The sequence below is a fragment of the Chelonia mydas genome, chromosome 6 (genome assembly GCF_015237465.2).
Source record: "Chelonia mydas isolate rCheMyd1 chromosome 6, rCheMyd1.pri.v2, whole genome shotgun sequence".
Lineage (NCBI taxonomy): Eukaryota > Metazoa > Chordata > Testudines > Cheloniidae > Chelonia > Chelonia mydas.
The window spans coordinates 111,525,073-111,541,246 of NC_051246.2; the positions used below are offsets into that span (position 1 = coordinate 111,525,073).

Here is a 16,174-nt window from a genome sequence, read left to right on the forward strand (position 1 = left end):
ATGTGATATAGCACATGGATAGGCATATTTGAGCTTCGGTTGCTGGTGGCAGACATCTTTTTAGATCTCTCTCCTTGGGTCAAGAATAGTCAGACACCCATAGGGTGACCAGACGTCCCGATAGTATCAGGACAGTCCTGATTAAGACATTTGTCCCGCATGCTGACCGCACATCAGTCGGGACGCCCTTTGTCCCGATACTGGGGACCACTCACCATGAGTCACCGTGCGCACCAAAGTCCCGGGGCTGGTGGCATTTTGTGGGGCAGCTCCCGGTGCCCATGCGCTGGCAGGAGCCTGCAGTGCGGGTGGCCACTAGGCACAGAGGCGGAGGGAATCTCTGCGTGCTGCACTGGCTCCCTCCTGCCCAATTAGAGCTGCAGGGGTGGGGCTTGCAGGCACCGGCAGCGGACAGAGAGCCTTCCGCCCCCCCCCCCCCCCACCCCACCTGACCCTAGGAGCCGGAGGGACCTGCCGGATGCTTCCCGGGAGCTGCCCCAGGTAAGCACTGCCGGGACTCCCCACCTTGCCCCCGGCAGGTCCCTCTGGCTCTTAGGGTTGTGGCAGGAGAGCAAGGAGCTTTTCCCGGCCAATGGGAGCCATGGAGTTGCACTTGTGGCAGGCACAGCACGTGGAGAGTCTGGAGACCCCCCTCACCGCTCTGGCCCTAGGAGCCAGAGACCTCCCAGCAGGGCTAGAGAGTGTGGTCAGGGAAGGGGGCAGGGTGTGATGGAGTGAATGTCTGGGAACGCTGTGGAAGGCGCTGGGCAGTGGGGGAAGTTTGTGTGTTTTGGGGTGCTAGGCAGAGCGACCCTGTTGGGGGGTGCTGGACAGTGGGGGGGGGGATCTGTGTGTGTCACGGCACTGGGGGTCTGTGTGGGGCATTTTTTAGTTGTGGTAGTGGGGCTGTGGGGAAGGGCACTGGTAGGGAGGGGGGAGGAGGAAAAATCTGTGTGTATTGGGAAACTAGCGAGTGGGGGGTTCTGTGTGGGGTGTTGGGCCGCTGTGGTGGGGATGTGGGCGGGGGGACGCTGGGCAGGGGTGGTAGTGTGCACAGCAGTGTGCATTTGTGGTGGAAATGTGGGGGGGGGACTCTGGGCATAGTGGGTTCAGGGCATAGTGGATCCAGGGGGTGCAGGGCAGGGGAGCTGTGTGGCACAGCATGGGCCCCCCCCCCCAAACAGGAAGGGGCATGCTGGTAGCACAGGGCTAGGCGGACCAGTGTACCCCCATTGCCCCTGGCTGGCCCCGCCCTTCCCTCTGCTCACCTCCTCAACTGAAGGAAGGGGGAGGGGGTGCAGGGGTGGGTCCCGGCAGTGCTTACCTGGGGCAGCTCCTGGGAAGTGGCCGGCAGGTCCCCGAGGTGAGTGTCAGCTGGACTGAGCCAGCAGTGTGGCCCGAGCTCCCCCAGCAAGGTGTATGCAGACTGGTCCACCTAGCTCATGGCAGAGCCAAGAAAGGAGGCACCTGCCTCTGCACATGCTGATTCCACCCAGGGCAGGCCGGGGCTGCGCACTGCTAAGCTGCTGCCCAGCTCACTTACCCACATTGGCAAGCAGGGATTGCACCTGGCGGCAGACATCTGCTCGATGTACAATCAGGATGCCATTTGTCCCGATATTCAGGTAACATTTTAAATTTGATAGTGAAATAGAAAATTAGTTGACTGGGAATGTCCCATTAAACCCGATTGCGCTCTGTTATTTACAGGCAATTTTGGTTTTTCAGGTGTAATGCTGAAGCTGGGGCTGAAGGCAGGACTGTGGGCCTCCCCTCTGTGACGGCGGTTGGGGCTGGAGCCAGGGCTAGAACTGGGACACTTCGCTCCCCTGCCCTGCAACTGGGTCTGACTTTGCAACAGGATCCTGCGCCCCTGTCCTGCGGCTTCAGCTGGGGGCTGGAGCTGGAGCCCTGTGCCCCTGGCCCCATGGCTTCTGCTGGGGGCTGGAGCTGGAGCCATGAGTCCTTGCCCCGTGGCTTGTGGTGCGGGCTGCAGCAGGGGCCATACACCCCTCTTGCAGCTTCCTAGGGCTGTGCGCCCCCTCTCATGGCTCCCGTCAGGGCTGTGCACCTGTGGCTCCCCCTGCTTGCCCAATGTGTCCTGATATTTCACTCTTGCGATCTGGTCACCCTAGACACCCAAAGCACACAACTGAAGTAGGATCCATTGGTCTTATCAGCTATTTAGACTTTAGATGTGAGTCCTACTTTCTTTCACTGCTAAGTGGTCTTCCCAGTCATTGGTCAGACTCTTGTAGAATTCTCCATATTCCCCATTGTCTTCTGGGTTCCCAGTCCAGATTGACCAGGAAGAGGTGAATAAAACCAAGCCAGTCTTTTTTCTTCTTCTTGTCCCCTTCTCTCTTTTCCTCCTCTTCACCAGAGCCAACATCCTTAATCTCTGATTTGTCTTCTACCTTCCCTCCCTTTTCCTCTGCCTCACTTACTTCCTTATCCTGTTCTTTCTCCACCTGTCAATGTTATTAGAAGTTTAAGTGGAGGATGGACATTAGTCATAGCATAGAATACATGAGTCAAAGCCCCTGGTAATAAGCTTTAAAGGCATACCAGTGTCCTCAACTGACAGTTTTGGGCTTGGTTTTCAAAGTGATCTTGTATACCTTATATACTACAGCAGCCAAGTTCTCTCCCCTGACCCTTTCTAACTTCTTAAACATTTAGTGGGAAGATGTGATAAAAGAAGGGGGAAATTTATTTGAAAGTAGAAATCTTTAAGTAGTTATTTAGTTTTCTGTTACATAGCATACTAGAATGAACTAAAGGTAGTAGGACAGCATAATTCTAGATAGCTGGATGTAGATTGCACTACAGAGTCAAGTACCTTTGAGAGCTTTTAATATTTTGTCATTTGAAGACATTTTACATAGTGCTCTATAAAGAGATTGAAGTTTATTGAAACCATTAGGTTTATGTCAAGTGAACAGTATCCTCTTAATGATACTTATGCCACTCAGTGCCAATTTTCTGTAGATTATAAATCATCATACATGAAATCACAGAATGGATTAGGAGAACCAAGGTCTGACAGCACTGTTAATTAGCATAGGAGTTCCCAATAGCAGGGCAAGGGGTGGAAGAGATGATTCTTAAGCAAGAGTTTTAATGTATTTGAAGTACATAATTCAAGTCAGCCTTAATATATTAATTTAGTCTATGGTATTAGTAAACAGTGTCTTTGGAATAGAATTTCTGTCCTATGACTAAATTATCTATTGTACCACTACATTGTAATATACTGTCATTTTAAAGCAATTTAAAAATTAGTCTAATTACTATCAACATTCCAAGATGAACACTTACAAAGTTTCAGAGTAACAGCCGTGTTAGTCTGTATTCGCAAAAAGAAAAGGAGTACTTGTGGCACCTTAGAGACTAACCAATTTATTTGAGCATGAGCTTTCGTGAGCTACAGCTCACTTCATCGGATGCATACTGTGGAAGCTGCAGAAGACATTATATACACACAGAGTTGATGATCTCTGTGTGTATATGTCTTCTGCAGCTTCCACAGTATGCATCCGATGAAGTGAGCTGTAGCTCACGAAAGCTCATGCTCAAATAAATTGGTTAGTCTCTAAGGTGCCACAAGTACTCCTTTTCTTTTTGCGAATACAGACTAACACGGCTGTTACTCTGAAGCTTATCTAAAGTGATCATCAAGGGGGGCGGAGGGTGAGAAAACCTGGATTTGTGCTGGAAATGACACCTTGATTATCATACACATTGTGAAGAGAGTGGTCACTTTGGATGGGCTATTACCAGCAGGAGAGTGAGTTTGGGGGGCGGGGGGGCGGAGGGTGAGAAAACCTGGATTTGTGCTGGAAATGGCCCAACTTGATGATCACTTTAGATAAGCTATTACCAGCAGGAGAGTGGGATGGGAGGAGGTATTGTTTCATGGTCTCTGTGTATATAATGTCTTCTGCAGTTTCCACAGAATGCATCCGATGAAGTGAGCTGTAGCTCACGAAAGCTCATGCTCAAATAAATTGGTTAGTCTCTAAGGTGCCACAAGTACTCCTTTCCACTTACAAAGTAATTGGATAGCCAATGAACTGAGAGTGCTTCTTCACAGTTTCCTTGATTCATCTTTCCTCCAATTACTCTGTCTGGTCTTCCTTAAGATGAAAGATAACCTTTTGTACCACGGCCTAGAGGTTCCCTTAGAATTAAATTTGAGAGTTTTACTGTCAGCACCAGTTAGAGTGGCTTTGGTAAGGTACTAGTTTAAAAGAGTCAGGTTTTTACATCTTGATCAGAAATAAGATTATGCCAATTAATGTTTAAACATCTTCCAGTTACATGTTTAAGTTTATCCACATGAACTCTATGTCCCCAGTTCACATTTAGGAAAAATGATGTTTCCTATGTACCCATCTCTAAAAATATAGTACTTTTGTACTTATTTCCTTGTGTCAGTTAGATTATCTCAGTTCATCAAATGACTGTAGAGAGGGTATATTTTGAAAATAATGGATTAAGCCATCATTTAGATCACATGATCGCCAAAAGAAAATTAGGTCCCTACTATACTCCCTAACTAAAATCCCTGCAGCATACAAACTATTTAAACAAGATGAAATGTTTTTATCTTTTGTGAAATAACTTCATAGTTATGTACCTTCCAAAGACAAGCTGTTTAGAGATGTTCAAAGAGGATATACTTTTTTTTTTGTGGAGGTGGGGGGCTGTTGGGGAGGGCAGGTAACAAGAAACTGAAGAAGCAGGAGTCTAGGCTAAGTAGTAGGAAAGTGTCCCAGGAGAGATTTGTGATGCTATGAAATAGCCATTTCAAGAGGAAGCAGTGGACTTTGCTAAGGAAATTGTGTGTCCCAACCACACCCCAGTCTCCAAGCCAGGACATACACCTCCCAGGTGTTTTCACTCTTAAAAGACAGACAACAATTGACAAAGCAACTGCAGAGAACACACCACCTCCTACTCCCCCACCCTGCGCAAACTAATTCAGTCACTTACCCCTTGATCAGCATAGCCACCTGCCAAGCTAAGCTGGCAATTCTGTCTAGTAGAAGCAGGACAGTTGGTTTCTCAACAACTCAGCCTAAACACAGCACTGTGCCTCAGTATCTCCTTTATATATGGAGCAGGAGAAGGTGGGTGGGGACAATCAAACTTCTCTGGTCATAACCAGTGTCAGGCTTCCACTCACAGGCAGCCATTCACAATGCACCAGGCTAATATATTGAAAGGATATGTGGTTAAGGCCTGGTCTACATTAGGAAATTTAGGTTGGAATAACTATTTCACTCAGGGGTATGAAAAATCCACACCCCTGGGCGACTCAGTTAACTGACCTTATCCCTGGTGTAATTCTACCAGCTAGCTACTGCCTCTCGGGAAAGTGGAGTACCTATGCCAATGGGACAATCCTTCCCATTGGCATAGATCGTATCCTCACTGAAGCACTACAGCAGTACAACTGCAGTGTTTTAAATGCAGACAAGCCCTGAGACTGACAGGAAAGGGTAACCTTACCAGAGCTGCTCAGAAAAATGTAACTATCCACTCCTTACCCAGGAGCTATGGGTCTGATTCCACTGCCTAGGACCTTGTGTAGTCTTTTACACTTGTACAGTATGAGTGCAAAATGGATGTAAATTGGTACCAAATCAGAATGGTAAGGGTTTTCACCCGCTTTGAACTGGTGTAGATGACTATGTAAATTGCAAAGCAGTGGAAAATCAGTCCCCATGGAGGGAATTCACTAGTGCACGGTACCCCCTTTGTACCAGCTAGGTCCATACGGACACAAAGCTCCTAAACAGGGAAAACTCCTTTCTGTGGGAGCTGCAGAGCCAGATATACTGACTCTGCCCCATTGCAGATGGTCCTCCCAGCACAAGCAATGTTTTGGGATAGGTGGGGGCAGATGGATGTCTGTTGGTAGTGGGAGGGGTAGTGTCTGGAGTGTATTGTGCCTCTGCAAAAGCCCATTGGACGTGGGGGTGCAAGTTAGGATAGCTTCAGGGCTGCCCTAGCCTGTACCAGGGCCCACACTGTTCTGATACTCATAATCGGAATGCATCCGATGAAGTGAGCTGTAGCTCACGAAAGCTTATGCTCAAACAAATTTGTTAGTCTCTAAGGTGCCACAAGTCCTCCTTTTCTTTTTGAGAATACAGACTAACACGGCTGCTACTCTGAAACCTGTCAACTACTATGGTAATGGGAGGCACGATAGATAGATAGAAAACACCTCCCTTCAGTACTTGCCCTGTTGCTATTGTGGGCACAGAGAAGAATCTGGGTCGCTGTCTCTAAGAGTGTGCAACTGCCTCTTAAAAGTAAAGAAACTGAACAAAGTAATTCAGTATGAAGCCTTCCTAGTTTGCAATGCAGTAAGAATTCACTAGATGGAGCTAAAACAGTAAATAAAGAAACTCTGAGGTATAAAACTAATTCTACTGCACAAAACCATACAGCATCAGTTTCTTCACAATTTTAATGATGTATTTCACCCTGTTAAAAAAATCTTTTTCTGGCGAACCATTACAGCAAGCTCTTGTTTGGATAGTTTTATATTAGTTAAATTCATAACTATACAACAAAATTCCCATGCGACAGTTTTTTATTCTGTCCACCCGAGCCTGCTTAACTTCCCACAGCTCCGCTGATGCTAATGTTCATATTTCTGTCCTCCCCTGTGTGTCAGCAGCCATCTGAGCAATTCTTTAAACTATGTTAAGCCTCTTTAGTCTCGGTTGTTGTTTTTTTAAATTTTTGATCTGTGAAACATTATATTTAAATCATAGAATCATAGAATATCAGGGTTGGAAGGGACCTCAGGAGGTCATTTAGTCCAACCCCCTGCTCAAAGCAGGACCAATCCCCAACTAAATCATAAATAAAAACTGGCAAACTGAGAAGCAAGTCTTTTCTTATCTCTAGTTATGATGGTTTTTTCTCTCTTGAAATTAAGATCTAATTGACAGTTTTAAAAACTCATTTATCTTTATATGGTTGTTCAAGTGTGTATGGTTTTCCTTCTTCATATAGTGCATAGGTAATCCTGTTTCTTCCTATTCTAGCCTCTCTCTTAACTAGTTTTAGTCCATAATACTGAATCTGCTTTGCAAAACACCTGCAGCTTCCTGACTCCCTTGCCCGGGTCAGTACCGCTTTTAGGATGACAGAGTGGCAAATATAGCAGTGTGCTCCTCCATGAACTGGCTTCCCTGAAAGATCCCACTAGGGTTCACCACCCCAAAGAGCCAGCAGCCCTGCCGATCCCCGCATTAGGGATTTGTCCCTAAGAGCACCATGTGCTGGGACTCACAGCATGGAGCTCCATCTGTCCTCCACACCAGTTGGGCTCTGCCCCACACCATCCTGAGGAAAGAAACCCCTCTGTCGATCCGAGGGGCCCCTTAAGCTGCAGAGGGAGCTGCACCAAGCTGGAGCCTGGGGCCCAACATGAGGCTGGGGGTGGGCTCTCCTCAGTATTCTAATATCATGAACTGCAAAGAGCCGCTGGAGACACATTCTTCTTAGCATATGCACAACATTCCTCAGATGGCACGTGACCAGGATTCATCACCAAATTTGGTCCGCTGGATTGGACAGCTTTCCCAGGCCGCGTATTGACAGGGAGACATTGAAAAGCCACTTGTGGCTTGTGAGCCTCAGTCTGAGTATCACTAACTACATTTTGCAGCATCTTCGTTAAGGGCTACCACAATTGCTACCACTGGTGGAGCTGAAAAGGTGTTAACAGTCAGGAATGTTTGAAACATGTGGCCCATGTTTTGATTTTTAATGGCTATAGCTGTTTGTTTAAAATTAGGGCTGTCAAGCGATTAAAAAAATTAATCATGATTAATCACGCAATTCAAACAAATTAATCACGATTAATCACACTGTTAAACAATAATTGAATACCATGTTAAAATATATTTTTGATATTTTCTACATTTTCAAATATATTGATTTCTATTACAACACAGAATACAAAGTGTACAGTGCTCATTTTATATTTATTTTTTATTACAAATATTTTCACTTTAAAAAACAAAAGAAATAGTATTTTTCAATTCACCTAATACAAGTACTGTAGTGCAATCTCTTTATCATGAAAGTTAAACTTACAAATGTAGAATTATGTACAAAAAACCTGCATTCAAAAATAAAACAATGTAAAACTTCAGAATATCACTTGAAATTTATTAAATATTTTGGATTTTTTTTATATTTTCATATATATTGTATTCTGTGTTGTAATTGAAATCAAAGTGTATATTATTTTTATTACAAATATTTGCACTGTAAAAATGATAAACAAAAGAAATAGTATTTTTCAATTCATTTCATACAAGTACTGTACCGCAATCTCTTTGTTGTGAAAGTGCAATTTACAAATGTAGATTGTTTTTGTGACATAACTGAACTCAAAAACAAAACAATGTAAAACTTCAGAGCCTACAAGTCCACTCAGTCCTATTTCTAGGGTTCACCACCCCAAAGAGCCAGCAGCCCTGCCGATCCCCGCATTAGGGTGGCAGAGGTGAGCTGGAGTGAGGAGCGGTTCCCCTGCGGCCCCCCCCACTGGGTTACATGCTGCGGTGTGGGCAGCCCTCCTCGCACCCTCCCGCCCCAACTCACCTCCGCCTCCCTAGGCCTGGGCTCACCTCCACCTCCCTGGGCCTGAGTGTGAAGGCACTGCTTGCTTCTCAGCCCGCCCCAGCTTCCTGCGCAAACAGCTGATTTGCGGGAAGCCTGGGGGGGCAGAGAAGCAGAGCGGGGCGGTGCGGTCAGGGGAGGAAGCGGAGGCGGAGTGGAGGTGAGCTGGGGGTGGGGGTGGGGCGGGGAGCTGCCGGTGGGTGCTCTGCACCCACCAAATTTTCCCCTTGGGTGCTCCAGCACTGGAGCACCCATGGAGTTGGCGCCTAAGGCGCCACTTTTGGCCAGTTAAATTTAGAAGCCCTTTTAGAACCGGTTGTCCCTCGCGGAACAACCTGTTCTAAAAGGGCTTCTAAATTTAACAACCGGTTCTAGCGAACCAGTGGGAACCGGCTCCAGCTCACCACTGGATATACAAATGTTTAGCATATCTGGCACATAAATACCTTGCAGCGCTGGGTACAAAAGTGCCATGGAAATGCCTGTTCTCACTTTCTGGTGACATTGTGAATAAGAACAGGGCAGCATTATCTTCTGTAAATGTAAACAAACTTGTTTGTCTTAGCGATTGAGTGAACAAGAAGTAGGACTGAATGGACTTGTAGGCTCTGAAGTTTTACATTGTTTTGTTTTTGAGTACAGTTATGTCACACAAAAAATCTACTTTTGTAAATTGCACTTTCACAACAAAGAGATTGCACTACAGTACTTGTGTGAGGTGAATTGAGAAATACTATTTCTTTTGTTTATCATTTTTACAGTGCAAATATTTGTAATAAAAATAATATACACTTCAATTTCAATTACAACATAGACTACTATATATATGAAAATGTTGAAAAAATCCAAAATATTTAATAAATTTCAAGTGGTATTCTATTGTTTAACAGTGTGATTAAAACTGTGATTAATCGCAATTAATTTTTTAAATAGTGATTAATTTTTTGAGTTAATCGTGCGAATTAACTGCGATTAATCAACAGCCCTATTTAAAATGCAATAAAAATTAATAAACTGATAAACATTAGGAAGTGAATCATGGTAATTCTGTGATACCAGCACTCAGCCCTAGAAAGATAGAGGCTAGGGAGGAGGAATGTCACATGCTTGGGCAGAACAGCACTGTGGCATTCTAGTACTAAGTGCATGCATCATTGAAGTGTTCCATGCACACACATAGATGCTCTCTTCTGTGAGATGCTACTGGTTAATTACAGGGCTAGTCTAGTCACTTCATGTTTGCTATACCAGAAGGGAGGACCCAGCTGTGACGTTATGAGTGTAATATAATATCTCATTGAAAGGTGACAGAGCCAGAAAGAGTTAATTAACTCACAGACTGAACTGACCAATGGCCGAATTTTAAAGACTTGTTAGGAAGATATGTAAATGAATAGAGCTCTGAAATGCAAGCCTGCATTGTTAGAGATAGAAGGGTAGGTGTTTGCTCAGGTCTTGTGATGTAAGCAGACAAGTCTTGTCTATTGCTATAGCTTTGATTCAAAGATCAGAAAAGGTATATTAACATTTAGGAAGACACTTGAGTGAAATAGTATTATTGTCCATATGTCTCTTTGAAGTTGTGGCAACCTATAGCTGACCTGTTTAATGGATAAATTACCCTGTACTAATTGCCATGATGTGTAGGAGAAGGAAAGTTGAGCCTATTGTTTTCTCAGGCCAAAAGGCTGCTGAAAATGTATAAAAACCCTGGGATACGATCCTTCTTCATCTCAGATCTGCTCTGGGTTTCAAGAAGGGGAAACCTTGAGCCATAAGGATTGAGATCCCCAGTCACTGACTGGAGTCACCTTGAACATGGACATTTGACTATAACCTATGGACTATTTCTAAAAGGACTTTTGGCAACTACAAACTCATCTCTGCTATGTATCTGAACCTCAAGAATTGAATGCAAGTCTGTATGTATATTGATCTTTTAACCAACACTCTCCCTTTTTTCTTTTTTAATAAATTTTAGTTTAGTTAATAAGAATTGACTATAAGCGTGTATTTTGGGTAAGATCTAAGTGGGTCTGGGGCTTGGTCCTTTGGGATTAGGAGAACCTTTTCTTTTATATGATGAAATAAGATTTTCAGAATTTATCATCATATGTTTGACATGCGTGTCTGGATGGAGGCCTGAGGCTGGGTACTTTAAGGGAACTGCATTATTTGGACTTCTGAGTAACCAGTGAGGTGCTATAGAAGCTGTTTTGTGCTGGCTTGGTAAATCTAAATATTGGAATATCCATTAGCTTTTGGGGTTTGTCTGCCCTGTTCTGTTTGCAGTTCACCCTAATTGAGTGACCACAGCTGGCTCCCCTGGGCAGCATCGTCACACCAGCACCAACATTTTATGTAGAGAGTTGGGGAATCTGAGTCCAATTAAGATAATTTTGTAAAATGGGTTCCTAGAGAAACACTTCTTTTAAGATTTTTTTGATTTGTTTTGGCAGGTTTCAGTTGTAACTTGTTACTTCTGTAACCTACCAATAAAAGACAACTAAACAAATCTTTGAAAGTTTAAAAGAATAGTTTTATTACCAAACAAATTGCGTGAAATGTTAGATTGCTTTCCCTATGTACCATATAAGAAGATGTTATATTAATCACTGATACCTTCACAACAGTGTTATTTTTAAACCTACCCTCCAAGCAGAGCTAACATGTAGGGGCAAGATCAGCAAATACTATTATCGAAAAAGGGGTTATGAGAGGAGTAATTCAGATGCTGTGGTAGCAGTGGGAGCACTAGTGCAGCAGAACTGTGAAAAAGGATGCTGCCTTAGCAATACATTATCAACCAATCCACTTTCCATTTTTAAGACTCTACAAAATTTTATAACCCATTGGGAGTGTTTTCATAAAGATATCCTGTAATTCACAAAAATAATCTCATTGCTTGTTATAAGTGTTGGAGTTTATCATGGAACTTAAATAATAATCCTATAACCTTCTACAGCGCCTTTCATTTGAGGATCTCAAAGCATTTGACGAATCAGTTTGGGTTCACCGTGTATTTAAACTGGTGTTTTTTCTATTTGGAATTTTTGGCCTTGATTCTCAGTTGCTTTGTTTCTGCATTTAGCATTCCTGCACCTTTGTGATCCCAGGCCCTGAATCTGGGCTTTGGCAGCAGAGAGGAGCCATGAAGCTGGTAGAACCAGACCCTTGAGGATCCCTCAGCATAAGGGAGTTTACCCCAGTGGCATAGGGCCAGTGGAACAGCCCTACACTGCCCTTCTTTGCAGACAATGGCATAGGTGTTGTCATAAATATAAAGGGAAGGGTAACCACCTTTCTGTATACAGTGCTATAAAATCCCTCCTGACCAGAGGCAAAGTCCTTTTACCTGCAAAGGGTTAAGAAGCTCAGGTAACTTGGCTGGCACCTGACCCAAAATGACCAATGAGGGGACAAGATACTTTCAAATCTGGAGGGAGGGAAAAGGCTTTTGTCTGTCTGTGTGATACCTTTGCCGGGAACAGATCAAGGATGCAAGCCCTCCAACTCCTGTAAAGTTAGTAAGTAATCTAGCTAGAAAATGCATTAGGTTTTCTTTGTTTTGGCTTGTGAAATTTGCTGTGCTGGAGGAAATGTGTATTCCTGTTTTTGTGTCTTTTTGTAATTTGAGGTTTTGTCTAGAGGGATTCTCTATGTTTTGAATCTGACTGCCTGTAAGATTATCTTCCATTCTGATCTTACAGAGTTGTTCTCTTATCTTTTTTTGTTCTTCTAATAAAGTTCTGTTTTTTAAGAATCTGATTGGGTTTTTTGGGTCTTAAAAATCCGAGGCTGGGTTTGTGCTCCATCTTGTTTATTCTCAAGCCTCCCCAGGAAAGGGGGTGTAAGGGCTTGGGGGGATATTTTGGGGAAATAGGAACTCCAAGTGGTCCTTTCCCTGTTCTTTGTCAAATCACTTGGTGGTGGCAGCAAACTGTTCAAGGACAAAGCGAAATTTGTGCCTTGGGAAAGTTTTTAACCTAAGCTAGTAAAAATAAGCGGGTCCCCACTTTCATGCGGGTCCCCACATCTGTACCCTAGAGTTCAGAATGGGAAGGGAACCCTGACAGGTGTGTACTCAGGATCAAGAAAGTGTTAGTGGTTGGAGGAGGCATGACTGGAGCATACCGTGGCCCAGCTATTTAGTGCTGTTGCAGAAGTGAATATTAAAACAAACTGGTACTGCTCTAATTTATGCCAGGAACTAGACCCAGGTGTCTCCAGAATCCAGGATGTGTAAAGATGAACCAGGACTGGGAGAGAAGGTGGCACAGAACCATTCCATCAGTCCTGTTCTGGCTGTGAACTTCCCCAAGGGCCATTACTACCCAGTTTAAGGCACCTTTATATATGCTGTTGGAGTGGCAACAGAGGACTGTACGGCAAATGAGAATCGGGCCCTTTGCTTTTTATTTGATTAGATGCCTATTGATAAGGTGTATATTTCTTTGATAAATAATTATACCTAACATCATCCCTGTGAGGTAGGTGAAAACAACTACAGTCAGCAGGTGAATTTAGGCCCAGGGAGACGAAGTAATTGTCCACAGTCACAGACAAGGGTCCCAAGAGTCCTCCTGACTCTCACAGCTGACAATTTTTTAAGGTGGGAACAAAAATTGTGCATGGTGATAACAAGTTACCTAGGGGTGCGACAATGGCAGCTCATAGTGCCGCAGGATGCTGTTAAAGACCCTGCCCCGAACAATTAAATCGCCCTTCCCCTCGCCCTGGAGTAGGGTGACCAGATTTAACCGGGAAAATATCGGGACACATGGGGGAAGCAAAAAAAAGAAAGAAAAAAGAAAGCGGCCGGAATTTTATCGGGACGTCTGGTCACCCTACCCTGGAGAATCCCAAGCTCATGGCATTAAACACTCCCCACCCCCACCCCGTGGGCTTTGAGCCCCCTGTCTCCCCGCAGCACCCACTAGCCTTAAAACGCTGTGCTGCTGGCCCTCCTCCCCAGAGGTCTAACACCCGGCTGCTGCGCTGACGACCCACCCCTTTGCAAAAGCCCTGGGTGCGCGAGCCCCGCTCTACCCCCGGAGCGGCACCGCCACGCGCCCGCTCGCCAGAAGGCCACCCCGGGGCTTTGCTTCTCCCAAGAGAAGGCTCCTCCCTCTTCCCCCCTCGGAGCCGCCCAGATTTCCAGGCAAGCTGGCACATGCGCAAAGGCGCAGTAAACAGGCGAGCCAGCTCCTCCCCCTTACGGCCTTTGCGTGCCGCTCTCGGGTAGTGAGAGCGAGCGGTGGCGGCTGCGCAGTGGGGGCACATCCGGGCACTGGGGCAGGATGAATGCTCCTTTCCAAGATGGCGGCGGAGGGAGGAGGGAAGGAGATGAACGAGATTAAGACCCAGTTCACCACCCGGGAGGGGCTGTACAAGCTGCTGAGCCACTCGGAGTACAGCCGGCCCAACCGGGTGCCCTTCAACTCGCAGGGCTCCAACCCAGTCCGCGTCTCATTCGTCAACGTCAACGACCAGAGCGGCAACGGCGACCGGCTCTGCTTCAATGTGGGCCGGGAGCTCTACTTCTACATCTACAAGGGGGTCCGCAAGGTACTGGGGCAGCAGGGGGGCGGGAGAGGCCAGGGGCCCGACCTGCTCGGAGCACGAGGGGCGTGCCAGGAGGGACCTGCTTGGCTTCAGTGTGGGCCGGGAGCCCGAGCTGCGAAGGCCGGGGAGCCGGAGGCCAGGCCGGGGGAGTGGGCTTTGCCCCAGTGTGAGCTCAGCACGCTTCGGGGGGGGGGGCGAAGGGTGAAACCCGAGGCTCGGGGCGAAGGGTGGAGGCACTCTGTGGCCGGCAGCTGTACCTGCTCACCGAACCAGGGGGCTTGCATGGTGCCGGACCGTGGGGAGGGGGACTCTAAGCCTGAGGTAGAGGTGTAAGGGGGAGAGCTCTGAGAGGGAGGAGAACTAGTGTTGGGGGGCTACCTAAAGGACACAGGACTGGAAGTGACTTCTTGGGTTGTAGAGTCCAGTCCCCTGCTGTGGTGGGCAACTCTGTCCTATCATCCCATTCATACATTTATAAAGTTACATTTAAAAGCTAGTTAAGTTAAAGAACCCAGAGAGTCATCACCAGCAGCTAAAGTATGTTCCTGTGCAGCCCTTTCTTTGGCTCATTTGGGCAGATTTGGTAATGGCATAGTAACTCTGGGCCTGTCTCACCTACTGCTACAGGCTGAAGATTATGGGACTCTCTCTGAGGAGTGTTTGGTGTTAGCATGGGGCTGCCAAATCTCAGACAGGGTGGGGTTTTACTCTTATTTGGGTTAGGAGGAAATTTTTCACGCTAAGAGTGAAAAATTAGAGGTCTAATTTTATAAAATGTGAACTAACCCCAGGTCTGTCTCCAGAGGTGTCCAGTACAGTGAGTTGAGTCCTCTAAAGGCTGAAACTTTAAATTTATGATTATAACACACAGCAAAAGCTTTCATCATGAGAGAAGTACTGTTGCAAAATAAGGCTCCCAACCTGTGAATGATATTTGGTGGTGAAAGTCTAATAGCTTGTGCATTAAATGGCTAGTATGCTATATTAATGGGCAAATTGTAGCTACATAAGTACTGCATATGTAATTGCTGTTTTGACTTTTTGGTACTCCATGGTGTCTTACTTCCTCGTGTTTAGTGAGGCATTCTGATAATTTGCATCACCAAGTGAACAGGTGTCACTTTTAATATATGTAAACATAGGCATAACCAATCTCGAAATTTTATTGAGATATTGTCTATTTAGCTTGGGTATGTATGAACCCCCTCCCAATTACTACATTATGCGAGCACCTTACAATATTTAATGTATATATCCTCTGACAGTGTTGAGATGGAGGGAAGAGTTGTTATTCCCACTTTACAAGTGGAATCTGAGACACAGAAGAGACTTAGTGACCTGCCCAAGGTCACTTGGGAAGTTAGTAGCATAGTAAGGAATTGGACCTGGGTTTACACAGTTCCAGGTGAATGAATGCCCAAACCACTCTTTTTCTTGCTTGATAATTCATGTAAAATGTAAGCATTAGCTAATTGCTGAGGAGAGCTAAGCCTAGTAAGGATTAGTTGATAATGACTTGCAACTGAACAGACCCAATATGTGTTGTCTGATTCTATGCACTTGTTTCATACACACATTTGAATTAACATTTGCATAATTTAACTTAATCATGTGATGAGTCTTGATAATTTGGGGATGTTTTAAGTAATTGTGAATTAAATTTAAATATTGATTTGGTATTTAGGCGCTCTAGAGTGGTTGATGTTATTGAACAGTTATCTGCCTACTCATGTTAAAAAATATTTTTAATATGTCCATTTTATAATCCATAGTGGCCTTTTCTACATATGAGTCAGTGTGGATGATACTTCGTATGGTTAAAATCTGTCCATCTTCCAACCCTTGTAACTGTTAGGAGTCTATCATCTTTGAGTTAGTTTTCAGTACTGAATAATTGCAAACTTCTGCAACTGTTTTATTTAGAGTAGCTCTTAATGCAGCCCAGTTGCAG

General features: G+C 45.2%; 1 protein-coding gene across 10 annotated transcripts in view; it reads left to right on the forward strand.

Annotated features, from left to right (window-relative positions):
- Positions 1-13,844: 13,844 nt before the first annotated feature.
- WDR20 (WD repeat domain 20) overlaps positions 13,845-16,174 on the forward strand; it is a 71,185-nt gene continuing 68,855 nt past the window's right edge. For 8 of the 10 annotated variants that reach the window (XR_006291371.1, XR_006291370.1, XR_005225610.2 and 5 more), the window contains exon 1: positions 13,849-14,226. Coding sequence is in view for 6 of the 10 variants with exons in the window: in XM_037900965.2 (XP_037756893.1) it covers positions 13,963-14,226 (264 nt within the window). In the remaining 4 variants the exon portion in view is untranslated. Of the gene's footprint in view, positions 14,227-16,174 lie in introns of all 10 variants that reach the window. The other 2 variants (XM_043547861.1, XR_006291372.1) reach the window with 2 other exon arrangements.